The sequence below is a fragment of the Pelobates fuscus genome, chromosome 5 (assembly GCF_036172605.1).
Source record: "Pelobates fuscus isolate aPelFus1 chromosome 5, aPelFus1.pri, whole genome shotgun sequence".
In the NCBI taxonomy this organism is placed as follows: Eukaryota; Metazoa; Chordata; class Amphibia; order Anura; family Pelobatidae; genus Pelobates; species Pelobates fuscus.
The window spans coordinates 224,789,885-224,814,749 of record NC_086321.1 but is presented as its reverse complement, the minus strand read 5'-3'; the positions used below and the strand labels follow the sequence as shown (position 1 = coordinate 224,814,749).

Below are 24,865 nucleotides of genomic sequence, written 5' to 3'. Positions count from 1 at the left end.
CGGCTCCTTAGTTATACTTTCTTACCTTTTATGTTTCACTTGGGCGCAGATGGGGGGCACAGGACTGTTTTCCCTGAGCGCCCTAAGGTCGTTCTATTATTTGTTTTGTATGTTTTCAGTGAGTGTTGCGCAGGGATCCTGTCTACTAGACAGGCGGGGCGGGGACTGCATGATTGCAGTCTTCATGTCATTCAGCCACAGAGAGGCTTCACTCTGCTTGATAGGGAGGAGCTGGGAGGAGTGGAGACCTCTAGATATCTTGAAATCTGTATGGTCACACAGCACACTAAAATATGACCCACCGTGAAGATATACTCTACATAATGTCAGAGGCCTCAATATACCAATGAAACGGCACCTGCTGAGCCTAGAGCTCCGGACACACGACGCAGACGTCGTATGTCTACAAGGAACCCACTTCGGCACACAAGACCTCCCTTATTATCCAGGGGCTACCCAACACAATTTCTTTTTTTTTTTTCAAATAATTTATTTATTATTATTTTTTATATTATATTATACATACATGATAAATACAAAAAAACAAAAACATATAATTTCCACATTTGATCACAATGAAGTATATAAATTAAGTTTCATATCATATGTATCAGCAGCAATATTAAACAGCACTACGACTCTCCAGAATTATACTTCATTCCTACTATCAACGGTATGGGTGAAAGTGTCGAGAGTCAAAAGTCTCCCACTCCCATCACAGCATAAATAACCAAATACATATAGACTAACAAACATACAACAAAGTTGACAATCATTATCATTCATATTTTGCCACTCAATTCACATTAGATTAGATTCCTACTCTTCTAGAGATTCCTAATTGATATCACAATACACTTTCCAATATTGGATTCTCAAGGACCTTTATCCTGTTATCCCAGATCTCATATTGGCGAATATTAATACTTAAATTAGAGGCTATTCCCCTTTCCATTTTACATTGAGTTATAATAGTTGCCTTAATTTGCGGCCATGGGTCAATTGTTGTCTTCTTCCAATTTTTTGCAATAGACATATTAAAGGCCATCAAAGCCTGAATCAACAGGCCTTTCTTGTCTTTAGTTAATTGCGGAAAATGTAAATGTAAAAGCAAATTGTCTGGGGTCCAGATATGCGTGGTATCCAACAATCTATTTATATGCCCCCAAAATTGAGCCCAAGCTTCCTTAATTGGTGCACAATCCCACCATAGATGTAGTTCATTCGCCCCTCATTTCCACATCTCCAACATCTAGATGTCTCTGCCTTCGAGAATTTCTGAATCTTATTAGGTGTCATATACCATCTATTAAGTATTTTGAAGTGAGCTTCCCTAATATTTAAACAGTGTATCGTGGAATAGACTGATTGAAGAGCCCTATACCATTCCTTTATATCAAATTTTCTTAATAAATCTCTTTCCCATTTACTTTTTTATTTTATTTTATTTTTATTTTTTTTTTGATGTTTGATTTGCTCATGCCCAAATTATTATTATTTTTTAATTCTTTATTTTATTTGTGCATAGGTTGTACAAACAGGATGGCAATGCCACAACAGCTATTGCTAGCCTCATTAACATCGGTATTACATTGCATATATATGGCATGTAAGGTCATAGCACATTTTTATGAAAAAGAGAAGTTTCTGACATCTGAGTGACTGCAGATTATGTAGAACCGAACAGGATACGCAACGCACAAGGCATTTCAACATTCTGCACAATATAAGCACGGTAAATTACAGGCTAAGCAAAGCATGTCTAGGTTACAGGATGAGTCGGCTAGGCAGGTCAGAGACCTCAGCCTGTGATACAGTTAGCAGGCTATAATGCTTATTAAGTACCAGGAGCCCAAGACCCCCAAAGCCCCTCAAGCATATAAACATTGTGCGTATATCAGCTGCTATAATAGTGAGGGAATTAGCGCAAAAACAAGATTAACAAAATTAAAGTGAACACAGGGGGTATGATTCAGCGTGAGCGCTCAATTACTTAGAGCCCAATTAGGTCGTGGAGTGTCCAGGTATAGTATAAACAATCTAGTCCCGCTATGTGCAGTTCCAACCTCGTACTGCAGCTACCTCTCCCAGCCAGACATATCAACCGATTCCTGTACGCAGGTAGGTACATGAGTAGTCAGGGATATTCAGCCAGCCGGCTAAGCAGCCCTTTGTGGACATGGTGCCTCTTCGGCCCTGGGTCAGTGTGAGGGCTGGTACCTTCCTGCCACGAGCCTGGGGTCCTTTCAGGTCCAGGGTCTTTCCCGGTGGGCGGGTGCGTTGAGCTGCGCATGGGTCTGGCGCGTGTTTCCGTGTGGCGTCTGCGGCCCTCCGCTTATGTGGCCGGTACCTGCGGGTCAATCCCCTCGTTGCCCTCTGTCCAGGTGGGCGATTCATACAAGTTGCTGGGGCTTGGCGTGTTTTGGTGCCCTTCTGAGGTTTCCCAGTCCTCTTGGGGCTGCCTGCTAGTGCTGTGGGTGGGTCAGTGAGAGGTATGGCAGCAGCTAGTCGTGTGTGGGCTAGTAGCTGGGTCCAGAATTTAGCAAAAATTGCGTCCAGAGAATCTCTCACCGGTAAAGTAAGGCCTGGTGATGCAGGCTGCTGCTGCTTCCCAGAAGTGTAGTCGTCGCTTGTGGCCGCCATCTTAGAGGCCTGCTCCTCCAGTCCGTCGGCTGAGGTTGCCGGTTGTATCAGCATAGTAGGGACCGGGCCGGTTCTCTGTGGCGGGGACCGGGATAACCCCCACCGATCCAAGGGGGGAGGGGGATGATTTGTGTATGTCTGCGGCTCTGAGCGGCAAGCGGGAAGCGGCCGTCTTCTCAGCCCGTCCTCTCTCATAGGCCACAGTCTTCCGCTTCGGTTCCCGGGCATTCCGGGCGGCAAGTCAGGTATCTGCGGGTTCGCACTGGGTTCCCCAAGCTGAATATCTTCGTTGTGCGGGTGTTTCAGGATTGCAAGCCCCGATTTCTGGTATTTGTGTTGCCGTCCGGCGGGAGCTCGAGCAGAGCACGTCTTGCTCGCTTGCTAGTCAGGCTCCGCCCCCCCTTTCCCATTTACTTTTAGCTATGGGATGAACAGGTCCTTTTATAGTTTTCATTATCTCAACACATCTAGTTAATATTTTAGTATTTTTCGCTGAGTCTATCAAATCATTTAATTTAGATATTGATAATGACCTTGTAGTACTACCAAGGGAACTTTGCAAAAAACTTTTAATCCTAATAAAATTAAACGCTTGTGAGTATGAAATACCATATACTCTTCGTATCTCAGCGAAGGGGATGATCTTCCTATCTACTGGTATGTCTGCTTATTTTTTTATTCCATGTCCAGTCCATTCGGACGTATACATATTTTTTATCCATATCTCCAAGTTTTTAAAAGTCACAGCAGGTAGAATTTTATTTTTCAAATCTAATTGGTTTTTAAAGTAGGACCAAAACTTTAGGAGGTGTCTAGTTATCAAGTTGTCAGTTAGGCAACTTATATTTTTGATTCTACTGTTGATTCTTGTAGGCCACATTAATCTAACGTTATTATGTGGGTCTGTAATATCTTCCCCTTCTATTTTAAACCAATTTTGTGAGAAACTATCATGCTTAATTAAAGGAAGAGTATGCATCAGCTGAGCTGCTTGATGATATAAAAGAATATTTGGAAATCCAATCCCTCCTTCTTTATGCTTCAGATATATGAGATCCTGCCCTATTCTAGGCTTCCTATCAAGCCAAATGTAATCCCTAAATATCTTATTCACGAGTCTAAGCCGTTGGGGATGGATCTGTAACGGAATCATCCTCAATAGGTAAACGAACTTAGGGAAAACATATGACTTAATAAAGTTAACCCTACCCCACCATGATAACTACAAAGAGTTCCATTGTTTTAGGGAGTGGGTACATTCTCTAATCAAAGGGATTACAATTACTTGCATGGCAACTGGGACTGACTTGATTGGGTTGGTTAGCGTTAACAATGTATCATCAGAATATTGGCTTATCTTAAAGTCTTTATCTCTCTTTTTAAACCCAGTTATTTCAGTATTTTTACATATTTCATATGCTAGGGGTTCAGCAGTTAAAATATACAGTAGTGGGGAAAGAGGGCATCCTTGGCGGGTGCCATTCGATAACATAAACCACTCAGACTTAATCCCCCCTCCCACTATCCTACTTGATGGTGAAGAGTAGCAGGCCATAATCGCCAAAAGAATCTGGCCTGAAAACCCAAAAGCTTTTAAAGTTGATTGCATAAAATTCCAACCAACCTTATCAAATGCCTTTTCTCTGTCTAAGGCCATCGTTAAGAAAGGGGTTTTGTTCTCATGAATCTTAGTAAATATATTTAGTATCTTCCTAATATGATTGGAGGACATCCTTCCTGGTATATTATTATATTATTATTATAGCAATTTATATAGCGCCAACAGATTCCGTAGCGCTTTACAATATTATGAGAAGGGATTTAACTATAAATAGGACAATTACAAATAAACTTACAGGAACAATAGGTTGAAGAGGACCCTGCTCGATTGAGCTTACATTCTATAGGAGGTGGGTGTAAAACACATTAGGACAGGAATATAAAACCCACCTGCTCTTCTGCAATCAGAGAAGAGATTATATTCTTAATTCTTTTAGCAATAATTGAGGCATAGATTTTATAGTCATTGTTTAATAGGGCAATTGGCAGATAGTTATTTCTTCTGGATTTTTATTGTTTTTTTAGGATAGGAATAATATTAGCTACCAACATTTCCTTAGGTAGTTTACCAGTATTCATCGCTAGATTATAACATTCTGCCAAACACTGGGCCAGCCTGTCCTTATACATTTATAAAAAGGAATCGGTGAACCCATCTGGACCCGGCGCTTTATTTTTTTTCATAGTATCAATAGAATCAATAACTTCTTGTAATGATATCTCTGCATTTAATTGATCTAATTGTAGCACATTTAGTCTAGGGAGATGAATGTTCAAAAAAGAATTGTTTATATCCTCTTGAGATGATATAACCGATAAGTTATATAAATTGTGATAATAATCTCTGGTTGGGGGGGAGGAGCGATGACGTAGAATGGAAGCACTGCACGGGAGCGCACGTCCTTCCTCGTGGAGATGCTGACGCCCTAGGGGAATGAACTGGCGATTGAACGGGTAGTCGAGTGAGAGCTGAAGCCGCATTGAAAATCCGCAGCCCAGCCGCAGTCCAGTCGTTTTGGGGAGTGCTTCAGAGTGCGACCACTCTGTATGTAATTTTTTTTTTAATTATCTGCACACAGCTGCAGGAAGGTGCAGGGATGTCGGAGGAGCCTAGTATGGAGTCAAGTAAGAACTAGAGCCGGAGTGGCGGATATTGAGGACGCCCAGTGCGAGGAAGACTTGATGGATTGGCCTCCCCTAATTACAACCGGTGAAGAAAAGTGAGTCCTGAGAGGCAGGGACATGAAATAGAGGGTAAGTAAGTACTGCAGAAAACGGGGGTTCTGTATGAAAACTCGAGCTGTATAATAAGATCTTTAGAAGTTTTAAGACCTATAACCCTTAATGATATTTGAATAGTTGGATAGTACTCCGAAGGTCTTAAAAAGACATTAATAAATAAATTTTCACAAGACAAGCAATACTTCCTCAGCTGAGGCAAATAAGCACTTGTTTGGAGGAGCAAATGATTGGTTATATACTTGAACGACTAAAGGAAAGGGGAAGAAGGAGAAAGACTTCTGAAAGACTTTTAAACAGTTTAATCTTTTCTCTTTTCTCTCCAATTTTATTACATATGATTTAGTGGCTTTATTTTTGCCACAACCAGCATCCCTTTATATCTAAATGGCTGGCTATAATATTCACCCGAAGGAATAAAAAAAAAAAAAAAAAAAAGGAGAAAAAGGGAAAAAACTCTGAAAAACTTAAAAAATTTTTTTCCAAGTATAACATACATGATTCAGCGGCTTAGCGGCTTCAGCAGAAAAAGTAGAAAAAGGGCTTACGCAAATAAATGTTATAAAAATATAAAGGACCAAGTGAACTTGGACTAAGGGACACAATAAGTTGCATAACGTTGCTCAGTGTAAACAAGTGAACCTGGATTAAAAAGGATCAAGAGACTTTTTTTTTTTTTTTTTTTTACCATGGCATCAAGGAAAGGTCAACACAATAAACAGTTTATGGAGAGGGACAGAGGAAAGAAACAAGAAAGCAAGATAGATAGGAGGCTTTCTTTTCCAGCTCCGTTGCCAACTCAGAAACAGGAAATAGACCTCCAGAATGCTTCTGACTCCTCATCCCAATCATTTAAAGAATCTGATAATTTGTCTCCAAAGTGCTTGCCTAAAAAAAAATTGTCTTCTAAAGAATACAGCTCCCGAAGAATTACATAAGAACCTTGAGTCCTGTTTTGAACGACAACTAGATTAAAAATGAGATTCATGAGGGCCTTATGGAATTTAAAATGGAGTTATCACAGTTGGAAAAATTAGAAGCGCTGAAATTCCAGCAAGTTTCATCAGAAGATAGTATGAGGAAGGCAAATAAAAAAATAGCTGAATTGGAACTTAAAATTGCAGATCTTGAAGATCGTTCTCGACGTAATAATTTAAGAATTCGGGGTATCCCAGAATCTATTAATAATGATAAATTGCAAGACTATATTAGAGAAAATTTATTTATACTTACCGTAATTTTCTTTTCCTGGCTATTATTCATGGCAGCATTTAACATATGGGTTTAGCTCCTCCCTCTAACCCTCAGGACAGGAAACACAATCAATCAAACAATTAAGCCTACCTTCCCCTACTATATTAGGTACCCCAGTATCCTCCACACCTCAGTCCAGTAACAAGACAAATAAACCAAGAGAGGGCGGGAGACCAAATGCTGCCATGAATAATAGCCAGGAAAAGAAAATTACGGTAAGTATAAATAAATTTTCTCTATTCCTGGCTAATCATGGCAGCATTTAACATATGGGATTCCCAAAGCAATAACCACTCAGGGAGGGTAAGTCATGCTACAAAAATTGTTTAATATCCACTTAAGGCTTATAAGAGTTCAAGACCGAAAGGCCAAACTCCGAATCAGAATGAGAAGAGACATCCACTCTGTAGTGACGTACAAAGGTCTTCAAAGACGACCAATTGGCAGCTTTACAAATGCTCTCTGCAGAAACCCCTGACTCTGCAGCCCATGAAGTAGCAATGGACCTTGTGGAATGAGCTTTGATGTCCTTGGGAACCGGAACCTGTTTCGACCTGTAAGCTCTAGAAATAGCCTGAACGGTCCAGGAACGAAGGGTAGCGACAGAGGCTGCTTCACCTTTACGAGAACCCCAAGGAATCACAAACAATTGGGGAGACTTTCTCCAATTAGCTGAACGTCCAATATACGTGGAAAGACACCTCCTCAGGTCTAGTGTATGGCATCTTACTTCTTCAGGAGATGATGGATCCTGAAAATACCCCGGCAGGACAATCTCTTGATTCAGGTGGAAGGAAGTAACAACCTTAGGAAGGAACTCAGGTCTAGGGCGTAGCACAACTCTATCATCAAAGAAGGTAGTGAACGGTTGTTCAGAAGACAGTGCTCTGATATCTGACATTCTCCTAGCAGATACCAAGGCCAGTAACAACAGGGTCTTTAGAGAAAGAACCTGCATAGGGACCTCATCGATAGGTTCGAAGGGATGTTCCGTCAAGGCCTGCAGAACCAGAGGCAGATTCCAAGGAGCCGAGAATCCCTTGATAGGAGGTCTAATCCTAATGACAGCTTTGAAGAAACGAATCACCATAGGATTTAAAGCCCAACGAACACCAGAAAGAGCTGAAAGAGCCGAGCAGTGCACTTTAAGCGTGTTAAGTTGAAGGCCTCTCTCCAGGCCTGCTTGAAGGAAACCCAGAACCTGAGACACGGAAGGGGAACTTAAATCTTGAACCGTGGAATTACACCATCGTGCAAAGGCTTCCCATACCTTATGGTAAGTAGAAGAAGTAGAAGAATTCCTGGAACGTAATAGTGTTGAGATAACCTGGTCCGAAAGGCCATGTTCAACTAGAGACTTCCTCTCAATAGCCATGCATGGAGCCTGAATTTGTGAGGCTCCGGATGAAACACTGGACCCTGAATCAGCAGGTCTTCTGATATTGGAAGTTCCCAAGGCAGGTCCATCGATAGTCTCTGCAACAGGGGAAACCAAGGACGACGAGGCCAGAAGGGAAGAACAGCTATCACCTTGCAATGTTCTTTGGAGATCTTTCTCAGAACAGCGTGTATGAGCGGAATCGGAGGGAAGACATAAGCTAGATTGAACACCCAACTGATGGATAGAGCATCCTGAGCAACTGCCATTGGATGGTATCTTCTTGACACAAAGCATGGAACCTGCGCATTCCGATAGGTTGCCATGAGGTCTACTTGGGGAAGACCCCACTTCTGGACCAACTGGGTGAAGATCCTCTTGGAAAGTTGCCATTCTGAAGCTTCTATCAGGTGTCTGCTGAGGAAATCCGCTAATACATTCTCCTTCCCTGGAAGATAGGTGGCACACAGGCCTTCCACATGATTCTGAGCCCAGGTCATAATGGGAACGATCTCTCTCATCAGGGCTACACTCCTTGTTCCGCCTTGATGGTTTATGTAGGCAGCAGCTGCTTTGTTGTCCACTCTCAACTTGACCCAGCGATGCCTGATGAGCTGTTGAAAATGAAGAAGAGCCAGGAAAGTAGCTCTTAGTTCTCTGATGTTGGAAGGCAAGCATTGAGTTTTCGGTGGCCATTTTTCTTGAAAAAAATCGATTGCCTAAATGTGCCCCCCAACCTGTCAGACTGGCATCCGTCGTAATGACCACCCAGTCTATTTCTCGTAAGGGGAATCCTCGGGAGATGTGTTCCCACGACATCCACCAAAGGAGCTTCTGTTTCAGAGCCGAAGGAATGTGAATCAGCGACTCCCAGTCCCTCGAGCTGGTCCTGAAATTTCTCAGAAAAAATTGTTGAAGAGGGCGAAGGTTCCACTGTGCCCACCTGACAAGCTCTATCGTGGAGGAGAGAGTCCCCAGGAGTCTCATAAACTCTCTTGCCGAGGCCGAAGTCTTCAGTCTGAAGTCTCTTATCCGATCTTGAAGTACGATCTTTCTGTCGTGTGCGAGAGATACGATCGCCGTGTCTGTATTGAAATTCGCTCCCAGGAATATTAGTTCTCTTGAAGGATGCAAGTGACTCTTCTCGTAGTTGATGAGCCAACCGAAATGAGATAGAGTGTCGAGGACTAGTTGTCTGTGTTGAAATATTATTCCCAGGTCCGGGGCCACTACCAGGATGTCGTCCTAGTAGTGAAACACCGCTACACCTTCTTTTCTGAGCAAGGCAATGATGGTGACCAGAACCTTCGAGAAGGTCCTTGGGGCCGTGCTTATACCAAAAGGAAGGGCCTGAAATTGAAAATGTTCGTTCCGGACACAAAACCTGAGAAACTTTTGATGGGCGATCGTGATAGGGACATGAAAATAGGCATCCCTGAGATCTACTGATATCATCCAATCTTGGTGATGAACAACAGGGATGATGGAGCGAATGGATTCCATGCGAAATCTTCTGACTCTGAGGTAAAGGTTGAGCTGGTGGAGGTCTAGAATAGGTCTCCATTTTCCTTCCGGTTTCTTGACCAAAAACAGGGGAGAATAATAACCCTGGAATCTTTCTCCTATGGGTACAGGTACGATGGCCTTTTCCATAAGAAGATTGTAGACATAGAGACTCAGAATCTCTCTTTTTTGGATGTTGGCAGGAAGCCTTGTGCGAACAAACCTTGGTGGAGGCGGATAATCTTCGAATTCCAGATGATAACCTCTGCTGATAATGGATCTGACCCAAGCATCTGGAATGATTTCCCAGGCCCTCTGAAAGAATGAAAGACGTGCTCCCACTCGAGGAACCTGGAGTAAGCCACCTTCAGAACTGCTTGTTGGGGCGAAAGGAAGAAGTCTGCGTCTTGCCCCTAGAGGATTTTACATTCTGTCCGCTCTTCCAATTGGAATGCCTAGAGAATTCTCTGCCTGGTCTGTAGGTCTTACTTTCTCTAAAGTAGCCTTGATCCCTAAAAGGTCTGCGGTCCAGATGAGGTCTCTTAGGACGTCTATCTTGAGGCAGCATGACCTGCTTAACCTCCGCTGCTTTCTTAATAGCTTCATCCAGCGGTTTCCCAAAAAGCACTTCTCCCATAAAGGGAAGTGAGCATAGATTATTCTTAGAAGAAAGGTCTGCCCCCCAGGACCTTAGCCAAAGCGCCCGTCTAGCGGTGACTGCATGGGCCATAACCTTCGAAAGAATTCTAATAAGGTCAGTGGAGGATTCCAAAAGCCAGTCACTGGCGAGTTTGATATCCCTTAAGGATTCTGCCATCTGACGTCTACTAACACCTTTATCGATGTCATCCTCCAAGTCAAGCAACCAGGAACGCATGGCTCTAGACAAAGCAGAGATGGATACGGCCGGGTGGCAACCCAAACCTGCTGTCATGAAGGCTTTAGATAAATCAGCATCTATCCTTTTATCCATGGGCTCCTTAAGGGAAGCATTGCTATCAATCGGAAGCGTAGATCTTTTAGCAACCTTAATGATAGGAGCATCCACTTTAGGTACCGTAGTCCACAATCTGGAATCCTCCTCTTTGATCGGGTATAACTTTGAAAGCCTTCCCTGACTAGTAATCCTTTTACTAGGAATTTGCCACTCGTTCCTCATCAGGTCTTTAATCGAGCTGTGAACTGGGAAGGAAGGTTTTTTCTTATGCAAATCTCCAAAATGTCTGTCAGAAGCCGAACATTCTTTGGCCTCTTCCGGCAAATCTAATGTACGTCTAACAGCCATAATCAAATGATCCATAGCTTTGGAGTCCAAGGAGCATGGTTGTTCCATATACTCCTCTTCGCTGGAAGAGATTGGCTCTAAATCCTGGTACGCTGAAGGTTGTCTGTATTCGTCTTCAGACTGATCTGAATCCATGCCGAAGGTCTCACCTCTTGATCTCTTATTCTTGTGAGATTCAGCAATTCCCTCTACCACTGCTTGCTTGATCCAATACGCAATATCCTTTGCTGAGGAGGTAGAGGCTTGCGGTGACTTCTGGCGATCAGATTCACCTGCGACCATGGCTAAGCATCTTCTGCAGAGCCTGCAGTTATCCATAGGCCTTGCTCCACATCCCGGGCAGGCTGCCGGTTTTTCCCTTCTCCTCGATGGGGATCTGGGACAGGACCGGTCACGAGGGCTGTAAGAAACAGAAGTCATAAGACTGTACCCTCTATGCACTCTTTTTGTAACTTGAAGAAAAACATAAAAAACATTGCTCACCTATGACCTATAGCAGATCTCGTTGATTTTGCAGAAGGGGATGATGGATCCATACTGACTGTAGGGCTAAGAACATTAAAAAAAAGGTAATGTATTCCCAGCCCAATATTATGAAGATTTTAAAAGAAAAGTAATTCACTTACCTGCAGAGTTTTAAGAACAGTCTACTAGAGCACTGTATCTGTAAAGGGAACTGAAAACGAGCGTTTTTAAGTCTGAAAACCGCCATTTCAAATTTCCCGCTCTGCACCTTTAAAGGATCGCACATGCGCACTTGGTCGCGAGATCGCGGAACCGCCATTTTGGACATGGGCAAATTTCACTCTGAGTCCGGGCGGACGCATTGCGCATGCGCGAGCGTCTTACCGTTATGCTGATCGTCTGATCGAGGTCTGAAGCACACACAGGACGCCAGAGGATTCCCACAGCCTGTGGAACTAACCACCCAGGCTCCCAGGGGTTCCCAACTCCATGGAGATTGGGCTACATGTGCCTGGGCTTCCTGAGGAGGGAGGCTGACCTCCACAGGGACAAGACCATATCAAACATGGTCAGGTGAGCAAAAAAAAAAATATTTCAGATAAACTGAGAGAAAAAAAAAAAAATATATACACAAACTGTCCTAGGGCTAGGAGGACAGGAAAAGACTGAGGTGTGGAGGATACTGGGGTACCTAATATAGTAGGGGAAGGTAGGCTTAATTGTTTGATTGATTGTGTTTCCTGTCCTGAGGGTTAGAGGGAGGAGCTAAACCCATATGTTAAATGCTGCCATGATTAGCCAGGAAAATTGATTTTTTTGTACAATTAGGCATCCGAATGACAAATCCATTACATTTTCTTGAAAGATGCCACAGAATTATGAAATCAGATTTTGTGGCTCAAAGTGAGCCCAGAGATGTAATGATTTGCTGCTCGGCATACAAAATGAAAGAACAAGTTTTAAAAGCATTCAGACTTACTAGACTGAATGAACCATACAGTAACATTATGATTTTTCCGGATATTTCATATTACACTAGGGCCAAAAGAAAACCGTTTGCAATATATACAAAGATTTTACGACAGAAGAGTATCCGATATTCCTGGCGGTATCCTTGTAAAATAATAATTTCTTATGAAGCAAGGTCTTCATCCTTTTCAGATGTTACGGCAATTTCAAAATGGTTTAGAGAGCAGAACTTCGATCTGATTAATTCATTGGAGGGAGACAAAGGATGATGGAGAGAAGACACATAACATAAAGGATACAATTATTTCTTTTTTTTTTTGGATGTGTTTCTTCATTTTTCTCCTTTTCCTCGTCGGATCAGGAGATATCCAAAGAAGGAATAATAATATAAGGAAAATGACGAGAGGCAGAATTGAGGAAAAAAGGATATTACCTATAAAAACACTAATAATTTGATGAAGGCCTTGAGTCTACGGACATTTGCAGTGACTTTAAATCTTAGACACTTGATATATTAAAATACCAATGGAATTAGGGGGGATAATGATTATAGAATGAATAATTATAACAGATATAATGTAATTATTTGTACACAAATAGCTTAAAATTAGAATTAGGCAATTATTTAAATTAGGTCACTTAATATTTAGAAAGTTTGGTTCACTTAAAAGAAATAGAAAGGAAGAGAACAAAGAAAGGCGAAAAGAGTAGAAAAAAGGAAAAAAAGATGAAGAAAAGGGAAATGGATATTTACTGGGGTGACTAATGGCTTTTGTGTTCACAGCACTGAGAGAGTGTAAGTTAACATTGAAGGAACTTATCATTTCTTTGATTTTGTATATAAGGTAATATTATTATTGAGAGAAGAAGCAACACATAATTAATCAGGATCACAGATGGGTAAGAAAGAGGTTGATAAAGACATCTCCAATGTTAAAATTGATCTTAAGTAGACAGAGTGCATATAAATATTAGATCTAAGATGAAGGAAATGGATTATGGGTTAGAAATTACATTGATAGTAAACTAGATACACATGAATTAATTTTTTATTTTTTTTACTCTATTGATGCCCTATGATAACCAGGATTGTATACTTGACAATCCGAAGGACAAAGGTTAATAATACGATTGAAAATATTTCCCAATTGGGGTGGTTCAGCATCAAAATAATGATCCTGAATAGGATCTATTTGGAGGCTCTGGGAAAGAGGGTTTATCACAGGTCCATCCACACTTCCTTTAAGGGATGTCTATTTTTTGTAAATACATTTTTATTCGAGTTTATCAAGATTTTCATGAGGTAATCCAACAGTGTGGAAGCGCAGGTCCAATCATGTATAGATATTATAGTGCCATACAAGACATCATAGAGCTTTCATGGTTCATCTACGTTGGACTCGCAGGTCCTGACTAATATGCAGTAAGATAGGCATGGCTCAGAGTTCCCAGTGTGTTTATTATACCTGGGTCTAGTAGTCATCCTGGGAGTCATGTTTGGGGTCTCATACGCTAAGGGTAGGTGTCTTGCACCGTGAGGGGGGGGGGGGGCGGGAGTGGTGGTGCGTTCTCCCTCTTGGGGTCTGCTGACAGCGATGACTGTATGAACCGATCTATATCTTGTGGTCCCTTATCGTTGTCTATCTACCCCTCGTAGGTGACACCCTGGTTTGCGGTCTCGGGGTTATTTGTCCGGTGTTCCTTTCCCCATTGATGCCGGTGTGTTGAGGTGCCCCCCTTCTTCCTTTGTCTGCATCCCTGTGCCTGATATGCCCTATGTACTCTGCTTGAGCCTGCCTATCTGTGGTGCCTCCTCAATCACTCCTATCGTTTGCGAGCCCTCGCTCCCTGGCCCACGGGGGGGGGGAGGGGGGGGAGGAGAGTGGGCGGGGAGTGTCGTTTCCCTTCCAGTCCGTCTGCAGTCTGGTCCGTGCCTGTATGGTTAGTGTAGCATGTCTTGGAAGTCCGGGTGTCCAGTAGTCAAGATCCAGTGTGTCCATATCATCTGGTATGTCTGTGCTTTCCCTTCTGCCATTAGGGAAAGCTCCTCTAGTGCCCTGAGTTCCTCCATGCGTTGGTACCATGTTCCCAGTGATGTTCCCAGTAGATGGGGATGAGGCTTTTAGCCACATTAAGTATTCTAATTGTGAGGGATTTCTTATATATTGATGCCTTTGGCATGGTGTGGTGGATAAGGAATGTTGCAGGGTCTTTTGGTGGTGGGGTGTTGGTGAATCTCTTGATGATTTTATGTATGTTCTCCCAGTATGGGTGAATGAGTGGGCATTCCCACCATATGTGGAGGTAGGTACCTGTGTGTCTTGTGCATCTCCAGCATGTGTCGTATGTCATGGGGTCATATATGTGTGTTTGATACGGGGTGTGGTACCAGAGTGCCAGAATTTTGTGTGCCGTTTCCTGCGTCCCGCTGGACGGCGCGCAGTGTAGTGTGAGAGTACATATCTTGTCCCATTGGGCAGGTGTGAAGGTTGTGCCTAAAGCTACTTCCCATTTCCCCATTAAGCTCGGGGGTGGTTGTCTCCTCATCCGCATGAGCATGCCATAGAGTGTGGAGAGACCTTTTGCTAGGGGGTCTGGGTTCACACAGATTTCTTCAAATGGTGTCAGTGGTCTGGTGGTGTTGTGTGCTTGGAGTAGTGTTTGTGCGAACATTTTCAATTGTCGGTATCTGAACTGTAGCATGAATGGGTTGTTTGAGTTCCCTGTCATATCCTCTAGGGTCTTGAGTTGGCCGTTGGTGGTCGAGTGGTATAGTCTCGGGACCCCATGTCCCAAGAGGCGGGCTAGCGTCTTTGGTTCCTTCCCTGGAGGGAAGGTCTCGGTATGGGTCAGCGGGAGCAATGGGGATGGTGTGGTGGTGAGTGACAGTGGTGTGGCCAGCTTATGCCACACCTGCATAGTTGCTTTGATAAGGGGATGTGGGGCCGCTAATTGTCTGCCTTGTTGGTGGTCTAGCCAGGGGAGGATAGAGATGGGTCTACCCACCTGTGCTTCCTCTATGTCCTTCCAGGGTTTGGCCACTCCTGGTTTAGTCCATTCTACTATCCGTTGGATATGTGTGGCTCTATAGTACCCTTTAAAGTCTGGGAGGGCTAGCCCTCCCTTTTCTTTTGGTAGTGTGAGTACGTCGTGTTTTATTCTTGCTGTCAATTTCTGCCAGGCGAACCTGGGGGCCTTGGTTCTGAGAGAGGCAAAGAAGGCCTCCGGGATGGCGCTGGGGATGGCCTGGAACAGGTACAACACCCGCGGGAAGACATTCATCTTAAGAACTCCCACCCTTCCGAACCACGAGAGTTGCACCTGCTCCCATTCTTTTAGGTCTTTCTGGATGGTGTTCAGCAGCGGTTGAAAGTTTGCCGCGTATAGCTGGGTGAGATCTTTCGTGATCATCGCCCCAAGATACCTCAAGGAGGTGTCTGACCATTGGAACGGGAGTTCCTGTCTCAGTGTCGTTGCCTTGCGCTTCGGGATTGATACGTTAAGTATCGTGGATTTGGAGAAGTTTATCTTGAAGTTCGATAGCTCTCCATATGCGTCGAATTCCCTCAGTATTGCCGGCATAGCGGTTTCTGGTTTGGTGATGAAGAACAGTAAATCGTCCGCATATGCTGCTACGGAATGCTTCCTCTTCCCTACCTCCCGGGATGAGTGGGTTATTTCGGATTGAGTTCAGAAATGGTTCCAGGGCTAGCACGAATAGGAGGGGTGAGAGGGGGCAACCCTGTCTGGTCCCATTCTTTATCGGGAAGGGGTCGGTGAAGGCTCCGTTTATGCAGACTTGTGCCGTCGTTCTTGAGTATAGCGCTCTGATCCAGGCCATCATAAATGGTCCCAACCCCAGCTCTTCCAGCACCCGGAACATGAAGTCCCAGGACATCCTATCGAAGGCCTTCTCCGCATCTGTAGAGAGCAAGAGAAGGCCTGTTTTGCTGGTTGTTGCGGTGTGGATCAGGGCTAGTACCCTGGTCATGTTATCCCTTGCTTCACGTTGCGGGGTGAATCCCACTTGGTCCCCATGTATCAAGTCTGGGAGAAAGGTCTGTAGTCTCTGCAAGAGTATCTTGGTGAAGAGTTTCAGATCGCAGTTGAGCAGGGATATTGGCCGGTAGTTGGCGCATAGTTCAGGGTCCTTCCTTTCTTTAGGGATTAAGGCGATGTTTGCTTCTAGGGTTTGTGTCGGGATTTGCGTCTCGTCACGGATCGCGTTGAGGGCTGCCAGGAGGCGTGGGATGAGAAGCTCTGAGTAAGTTTTGTAATACCTTATTGGTAGGCCGTCTGGTCCCGGGCTCTTGCCCGGTTTGGCCTTTTTGAGGGCCCATGCTACTTCCTGTGTTGTGATTGGTTCGTCTAGTACCGTGCTTGCCTCTTGCGTGAGGCGTGTGCCTATGCGTGATTCTAGATATCGTGTTATTCATGTTTTCTTGTCTGCTAGTGCTCTGTCTGTCGCGTGTGGTTCTAGTGTGTATAGGTCAGCATAGTAAGTTCGTATGGTGTCCGCCATGTCACGTGGCATGCCCTGAATCCTCCCCTGTTTGTCTCTGATTTTAGGAATGTATGCTGTTGCTCTCTTTTTGGCTATCATGCGGGCGAGGAGGGCGCCGCATTTGTTAGCGTTGGTATAAAAAAACGCCTTGGTGTGTAAGTATGCCCTGTGGTAGTTGGCGTTAAGAATAGAGGAAAGTTCCCTGCGGAGAACCGTCAGTTGTGCCCCGTCAGCTGGGAGGTGGGTCTGTTTGTGTTTGTCTTCCAGTGTCCGTATTTCAGTCAGCAAGGTGTTGAGTCTGGCGGCTTTTGCGTGTTTAAGAGCTGCTCCTTTCGCTATGAAGTGTCCCCTCATCACACATTTGTGAGCTTCCCATAGGCAGAAGGGCGTGATGTCAGGTGTGTCGTTATCTGTGAAATATTGCAACAGTCGTGTTTTGGCCTCTGTCTTCACTACTGGGTCGTTAAGGAGGGAGTCGTTGAGCCTCCAGTTGTTGCAAGTGGGTCTGAATAGCGGGGATGTCAATGTCATCAAGACCAGGGCATGGTCAGACCAGGTCGCCGTGCCTATAGCGGTCCGTTGAATTTCTGTCAGGTAGTAATGTGGCATGAGAAAATAGTCTGTCCTCGAATATGTCTCGTTAGGAGTCGAGTAAAAGGTGTAGTCTCGGTCTTCTGGGTGTGTCGCTCTCCAGCAGTCTACAAGTCGGTTTTCATGTAGGGTCTTATCTATGTCCATTAGGATGTGGCAGGGCAGCGTTGAGGTTGTGGAATGCAGAAAAAGGTGTTGGCGCCTATTAGGGGCATAAAGGCATACAAACGTGTAGGGTCGGTCAGCTATTGTTCCTTTAACGCAGATGTACCGTCCCTGTTTGTCACTTAGAATATCGGTGGGAGCAAAGTAAAGCGACTTATGGATCAGTATTGCTGTGCCTTTGGTTTTCCCTTCTGGATTATTACTAAGGAAGCATTGGGTGTATCGTCGGTCTGTGAGCTTTGGGGCCTGACCCTCTTTAAAGTGGGTTTCTTGGATTAGCACTACATGCGCCCTCTGACTGTGGAAATGGCGCAGCGCATTAGAGTGCTTTTCTGGTATGTTCAAACCTTTAGCGTTAATGGAGAGGAGGTTGATCTCCGTTCGCGTGTGTGTGGTCGGTGCAGGCATGGTCAGGGCGCGACTGGGTTGCTTTTGGGTGGGGGGGTGGGATTTAGATGGGGCGAGTGGTGGGTGGTTGCAGGAGTCTTAAGTGTTGTGCAGTGGGTGCAGGTTTTAGCTCCCCCCCCCGCCCCCGGGGGCCCCCTGGGCGAGAGCTACGCTCTGTGAAAAGTAACAAATTCAACCAATAACGGTTAACAGTAAATCAAACTATGTAACCAAGTAAGGTAAAGGTGTGGGCTAGGCAGGAGTCGGCTCGGCCGTACCAGTCGGCCCAGTCGAGTCCCCCCGCCGTAAACTGTACACCCCCGTCCGGTGGGAGCGTGGCCTATCTCCTCGTCGATCCCTCTCTCTCAGTCGGGGTCTAGAGGGTGGTGTGACACTAAGGTGTGCCCTTCCAGTGGGCGGTGTGTGGGAGACCTTTTCCTAACTAGGGCCACCTGTGTCCTCCGTCATTACCTGCTTAGTAGTTTGTCTAGCCAGCCTCTGTAGGTTTGTCAGTTGGGAGGCCCGAACCTCAGGCGTTATATCGTGTCCAGGGTGTCTAACTGGGCCTGTGTGGCTTGTGCGGACTGGTCTACTTTCGTTTATTGATTTTTCACCCCTACTATCCCCCCCTCCCGTCCTTTAGATCTGACTACATTGCAAGAGTGACCTTGTCAAGAGGGGTTTCATGGTGGTGCCAACCATATGGGCTATAGGTGTCGTTCTAATGTTCTTCCCACCCGTGTCTACAGGGTCTATCGCGTTGCTGTCTCGTTTTGCCGGTGGGGGCCTGAGGGGTGGGGGTTCGTCTTCCCCGTTCCCTCGGTCTGGCTCGTTCGTTTCTAGGTGGTGACATCCCCACTGGCCCTCTCGGCCTTCTACCTTGGGGGGGGATCTGCTTCCCTTCCCACCCTCTCCCCCCCCTCCTTGCCCCCTCCCCAAATCATCATTGTTCTCTTTAGCCTGTTCATGGCCACCATAGTCCCATTTGTGGAGGGCCCGGGCAAGAGTTCAAGTTCCCACAGTGTCTCAGCTGGCCCCCCCTCCGTACCCCTTTCCCGACACCCTCCCCAAGGGTCTCAGCGGAATTTGAAATGTGAGACCTGTGTGTATGTGGGGCCTAGGGCCCAGGCGTGTGTGATTATAGTTACGTGTTCCGCGTGTCCCCTCGTGTTCTCAGAATCGCTTGGTGTAGCTATCGAGTCACCCCGGCCGGTCTCATGGTTTCCATCCGGGTTCTGGGTCGTCGTTGCGGCTGTGGCTGTCCCCGTTGTGGCGTTGGTGGGTTGTTGTAGTAGTCCAGTGGGTCCGGCCATCGCGGGTGAAGTGGGGGCAATTGGAGTTTTTCCGTGAGGTCCTGTAGATCCTGTGCCGTGCATACCTGTCTGGGGCCGCCTGCTGTGTTGGCAATCAGGCCCGTCGGGAAGGTCCATCTGTATCTTATTTTATGGGTGGCCAATGCGCTAGTGAGTGATTTCAAAGCTCTGCGGTACCCCAGTTTGGCCGGACAGAGGTCTGGGAATAGTTGAAGTTGGTGGCCGTCGTGTACGATCTCTCCTTTGTTGCGGGCCTCATGTAGGATCTCTTACTTCAGCGCATAGATCTCTAGGCATCAAATCACGTCTCGTGGAGGGGCTTCCGGCGGACCTCTGGGTCTCAGCACCTGTGGGCCCTGACAAATGCTATAGGGGTCTCCTCGGGGCGCCCCAGGAGGCCGTTGAATATGGTCGTGAGCAGGCCTATTAATTTGGCGTGAGTTTCATCCCCTTCTTTTAGGCCGCGTATCCGTAGATTATTTCTGCGGCCCCTATTGTCCAGGTCTTCTATGTGCCGTGCCATGGCCTGCATTTGGGTCATTTGTTGTGTCTGGTTCGCTGCTTGGGTCGCCTGTGTCGCTGTTAAGTTGTCATGGTCTGCCTCTATTTGGGCCATGAGGTCTGCAATACCTTGTATGTCTGTCCTCATCAGTTGGAGGTCCGCCCTGATGGAGGCCTGGAGGGCTGTGGTAGCATTAGCCAGGTCTACCCGGTTTGGTAGTGCCTTTAACAGGCTAAGCCAGTCCGGCGGTGGGGCAGCCATGTGGTCTTCCCTCTCAGGGGAGTAGGAGTTAGGAGTGGAGGCTTCTAACTGCGTGTAGGCCTCAGATGCCGCCTGGGAGTTTGGGTCCGGTGTCGCGGCTAAGAATTGCCGCATGGAGGTGTGCATCAGTGCCTGGCGTGTCCCTGAGGGTTTAGGGGTGCTCCCAGCTTTGGAGTGTTTCCCCATTTTGAGGTAGGGTGGCTGCTTTCTCGCTATTTGCGGGCTTGCTCAGAGCAGCTGTGTGTTTATGCGGCCATTTCGTTCCGCTGCTAGGCCACGTTTTCTTATAGTAGTAGGCTCTATCAACGACTTGATGCACACAATAGTATCAATCTATGCACCAAATACAAACCAAATAAATTTCCTCCGTATGGTAATAAATGCGGGTGACACGCATACGTCAAGGGATCACGATCTTATGTGGGGACTTTAACCACATCTTTGACCCGGCATTAGACACCACCCTTTCCCCACGAAAAGCTAGATTTGGATCCCTCAAAAGACCGTGCAGGGCGCTACAAAAACTTATTTTCTTGCATCATTACTATGATGCATGGAGAGCCTCCCACGGAAAATCTTCTCCCATGTACACAACTCATATTCCCGTCTAGATAAATTTTTCGTGACAAAGACACACCTTAACCAAATAGAACGCTGTGATATTACCCTAGTCACGTGTTCAGACCATGCTCTGGTCACATGCTCTGGTCACATTACAGGTCAAGGACTCATATGCTTTTAAATATCGGAGTCCATGGAGATTGAACGACTCTCTGTTATGAAACAAGGAGTTTACAAACAAAATAGATGAAGCCCTTTGAAACTATTTCATGGATAATGAGACCCCTGAGGTATCTAAAACCACGTTATGGCAGGCACACAAACCAGTGGTACGGGGACTTTTCATACAAAGAGCTGCTACACTAGGTAAACAGTCTCGGGCACAACTAAAGCATTGGCAAAAATACCTCTACGTGCTAAATGTGCAAAACCAAATAACACCATCTCCATCCCTTAAAAGCCAAATCCTGACCCTGATGAGACTAATTCACCAACATGCCCTGCAGGCTACCGGACATCAGCTTAAATGCCTCAAATTGCGGAATTGTATAATCTAAAACAAGACCCCCAAACATGTCAACCGCATAACATGGATATAGCTCAATATCTAGCGGATCTTGATTTACCACTCTTGTCCACGGCCCAGAGAGAGGCCTTGACCAGTCCGCTGGCAGAACAGGAGGTGGTTGACGCTATCACGGCACTGCCGTCGGGTAAAGCACCCGGACCAGATGGCCTGGACAACCTCTACCATAAAACATTCTGCACCACGCTAGCTCCTCACCTGGTAGCACTTTTTGCCCATGCTGTCACCACTGAACACCTACACACTGACATATTAGCGGCACATGTCGTTACACTACCGAAACCGGGTAAGCCTCCTACGACACCTCAAAATTTTAGACCCATTTCGCTTCTGAATACGGACGCAAAACTGTTCACTAAAATATATACAACCCTACTTTGCCACAGTGCCCCAGTGAAATTCTGCCACATATAATCCATTCTGACCAAGTGGGCTTTGTAAAGGACTGCCAAGACAGGGCTGTCCGCTGCCCCCCTATTATATGTTCTGGCCTTAGAACCTTTAGCACAGAACATTAGAAGTCACTCTTCCATCCACAGAATTCAGATAGGGGGACAAGAATACAAGATGAATTTATTTGCAGGCAATGTGCTACTGACTCTGCCAGGTCGAACAATTTTGCCAAGGGACCAAATATGTCCAAATGTTTATCTTGACACGATTTAAGTGCCGAGTCCAGACCCTTGCGAGGGTTCCACCCCAATTTAGAAAGGAATTGGGTCATTTTTGGTCAACTTCTCACAGACTTTATTAGGCACCAAGGGCCATGGGCATTCAGCCCTGAGCTTACCCCGGCCCCCTTGCTGAGAGGGGCGCCGTACTCAGTTTTCTAGGTAATGTGTCACATGGTCCGCTGAGAGCCATTCAGCCAACCTCAGGTGATGGAGATCATCAGGGTCGAACATGGGTTCTCCAGACGGATCTAGGAGAGTGATGCCCGCAGTAGCGGGGGAGTCACTTCGAGAGCCACTCACAGCCACCCCAGACTGCGCAAGGTTCAAAAGGTAAATTCCCTGCTCACATAAATCGGCTTCAGAGTCACTCAAGGACTCCGCAACAGCCTTCTTACTAGACCCAATTTCGGAGTCACTCTCAGGTTGTGCTCTAGCACATTTTCGTTGCCGCGCCCGTGGCTCTTTTGCGTGATACAGGAACGCTATCATGGGTGACCTCAGGTTCACCAATCATATGGGTTCTGGAGGCAGAGGGAGTTAAGTGCCTGGATTTGACAGTAGCCTTCTTGGGTGCGTCCCCTGAAAGATCCAAACCAGAAAACGGTTGGGGTGTCGGTGGGCCCGAACTTTCTGCAGCCAGTGGGTGCAAGAGTAAGGCCTGGGAGAGGGCAGAGGACATAGAGCCCATTGCTGCCATTATGGCGTCAGTGACTGAGCGCTGTAGCGCCAGGGACTGAGCCTCATCAGGCAGAGACATAGGGCTAACCATTGATGAAGAGGAGCTAGAAACTGAAGAGGGGTTTTCCCAAGCCTTGAGGCATATCCATGTCACCAGGGGAAGGTGGGCAGGCAGGCACCTTAGGCTTGAGCATATTGTATGCTGTGAGACCCACAAAATAAAAACCCAGTACAATACTAGACCCTGAACAAGCTGTAGAAAAAACAATAACTGTACAGGCTAGTAAGAGTTAATCACCCCAGACTAGTTACACCAGAGAGGGAGAGATAGGGGAGCTCACCAGGGCCCAAACCAGCAGACAGGGATAGACACAAGGTAAAACCGAGCCAGAAGGACGGAAGATCAAAAAATGGCCGTTGCCAGTCTCGCAAGATTTACGGCAAAAAATCCAGTGAACGCGTCCAATTCGCGAACCAAAAGCTCAGTGAAACAGGACTAATTCGTGGGAACAAACTACCGAACGGTCAGTACATGGCAAAACAGCTGAACAAAAACCATTTGCGGCAAAACAGTCAAAAGCGGCAAAATAGTTGAACGGTACCATATGCCGCTCAAACTAATGAACGGCACAGAATTGTGGCGAGTTTAGCCAAAAGGGCTTGACTTGAGACATGAAAATAGCCGAACAGTAGTAAGGAAACAGGCGCAAAAGGGTGCCAAACAGTCGGGAAGAAGGGGGGAGACCAAAAAGCAGAAAAATAAGGAAAAATTAGGAAAAAAAAAAGGATATGAAGATAGGAGCGTTAAAGCAAAGCTCAAAAGAGAGGTGAGAAATACATGTAAGAATCCCCCAAAGGAAGGTCTGGAACCCTGGGCTCAAAGGTAAATATAATTTAACTTTAATATCATATAAAACATAATTAATAAACAGAAAAATAAAAAAGACTGTAGGATACGATAATAATAAGTGAATAATGATTAAATAATGAGTGATCAAAACAGATAAAGGTAATGAGAAAAAACTGTTCTTGATAAGAGTAAAAATTTTAAGTACTTATCTTTTGTGGAGCAGCAAAGAAAGAGGAAGCTTGAGAGGCGGTGCTTGCGGTTATACTGGGACCTGGATGGGGATTGGCTGGTGTCTCAATGTATTTGTTATATTTTTTCTACTTGTGTTCTTTGCTGCTGTTGGTGTACAGTAAATAAAGGGTTAAGCAATATGAGCATCCGTGTCTTGACATAAAATTGTGAGTCACTAACAAAAGAAGTGGAAAAAAAAGTAATTTTTTTTTTTTTAAAGGTATGCTTACACAAGAGTTTGATGGTGATGTGTGGCTTTGGCTGCTGTTTTCAAACTATGTGTGAAACTATTTTGGAGAGGATTGATTTGAAAAATATATATTGTTCCCTAAACCTGATATTGAGGGAAATTTGGTTACATATGATCTGTTAAAACCCTTCCATGAAAAAGTCACTGTGTATCCAGGGTCTGTTCATTCATGTGCTTACCCAGTACTGCTGAAGTGCAGAATTTACAGCATAATCCATTCCTGATGAAGAGATCTTGGTGTCCTGAAAACATGCATAATATCCCTCTTTTGTTAATCAAAAAGGTATTTATACATGTTTTTTGATTACCATTTGGCATTAACAAATACCTTGCTGTCTCATACTTGCCTTTGGTCAGTATAGGACAACCGTTAGAACCTGGTCTTTTACAGCAGCCATGGACTGAAGAGATCGTGATGTGGGTTTAATCATGTTTGTGCTTGATATGGAAATCAGTTACTTGATCTTGTGTTAACTAGCATGCTTGTTTTCTTTTCTAGAGTGGACTTAACAGAAATCCTAGATTTACATGCTTTTGACAGCACATTTGGGGGAAGGTAATGCTTCAAACGTATTTATGACAAAATATTGACTTTAATCAAATACATGCCTCTTATTTTGCATTCTCCTCTCTCTTCATTCTCTCTCTACATGCTTTTAGTTTTAGCTAATCTCAGGGTTATTTACTAAAGTGCTTTCGATTTTAAGGCAAGAGTAGCCAAACTGAAAGCATAGCTGGCTTAGACTATTTTTTCATTTCGGCTGTTTTGACCTCAAATTTAAATTTCACTTTGAATTCTCAATTTAGTAAATAATCCTGACAGTGGAAACCTGCATAGACTTGCCTCATTCAATGAGAAGCGTGATTTGACCTGACATCTAGTTAAAATTTGTGCTAAATGTATGTACAACCTAGTGTCCTTCACATAGTAACACATGGTCTGCTTCAGATTAAAAAGTATTTAATAGTCTAGTGGCACTGTGAAGGGTTAATATAATGTATATGACAGGCATTTT

General features: G+C 45.1%; 1 protein-coding gene across 1 annotated transcript in view; it reads left to right on the top strand.

Annotated features, from left to right (window-relative positions):
* Positions 1 to 24,865, top strand: part of LOC134611331 (zinc-regulated GTPase metalloprotein activator 1B-like) — a 97,464-nt gene that overhangs the window by 47,026 nt on the left and 25,573 nt on the right. Inside the window, exon 11 of the mRNA XM_063455075.1 lies at positions 24,349 to 24,405. Within this exon, the coding sequence (XP_063311145.1) occupies positions 24,349 to 24,405 (57 nt within the window). The remainder of the gene's footprint in view (positions 1 to 24,348; positions 24,406 to 24,865) is intronic.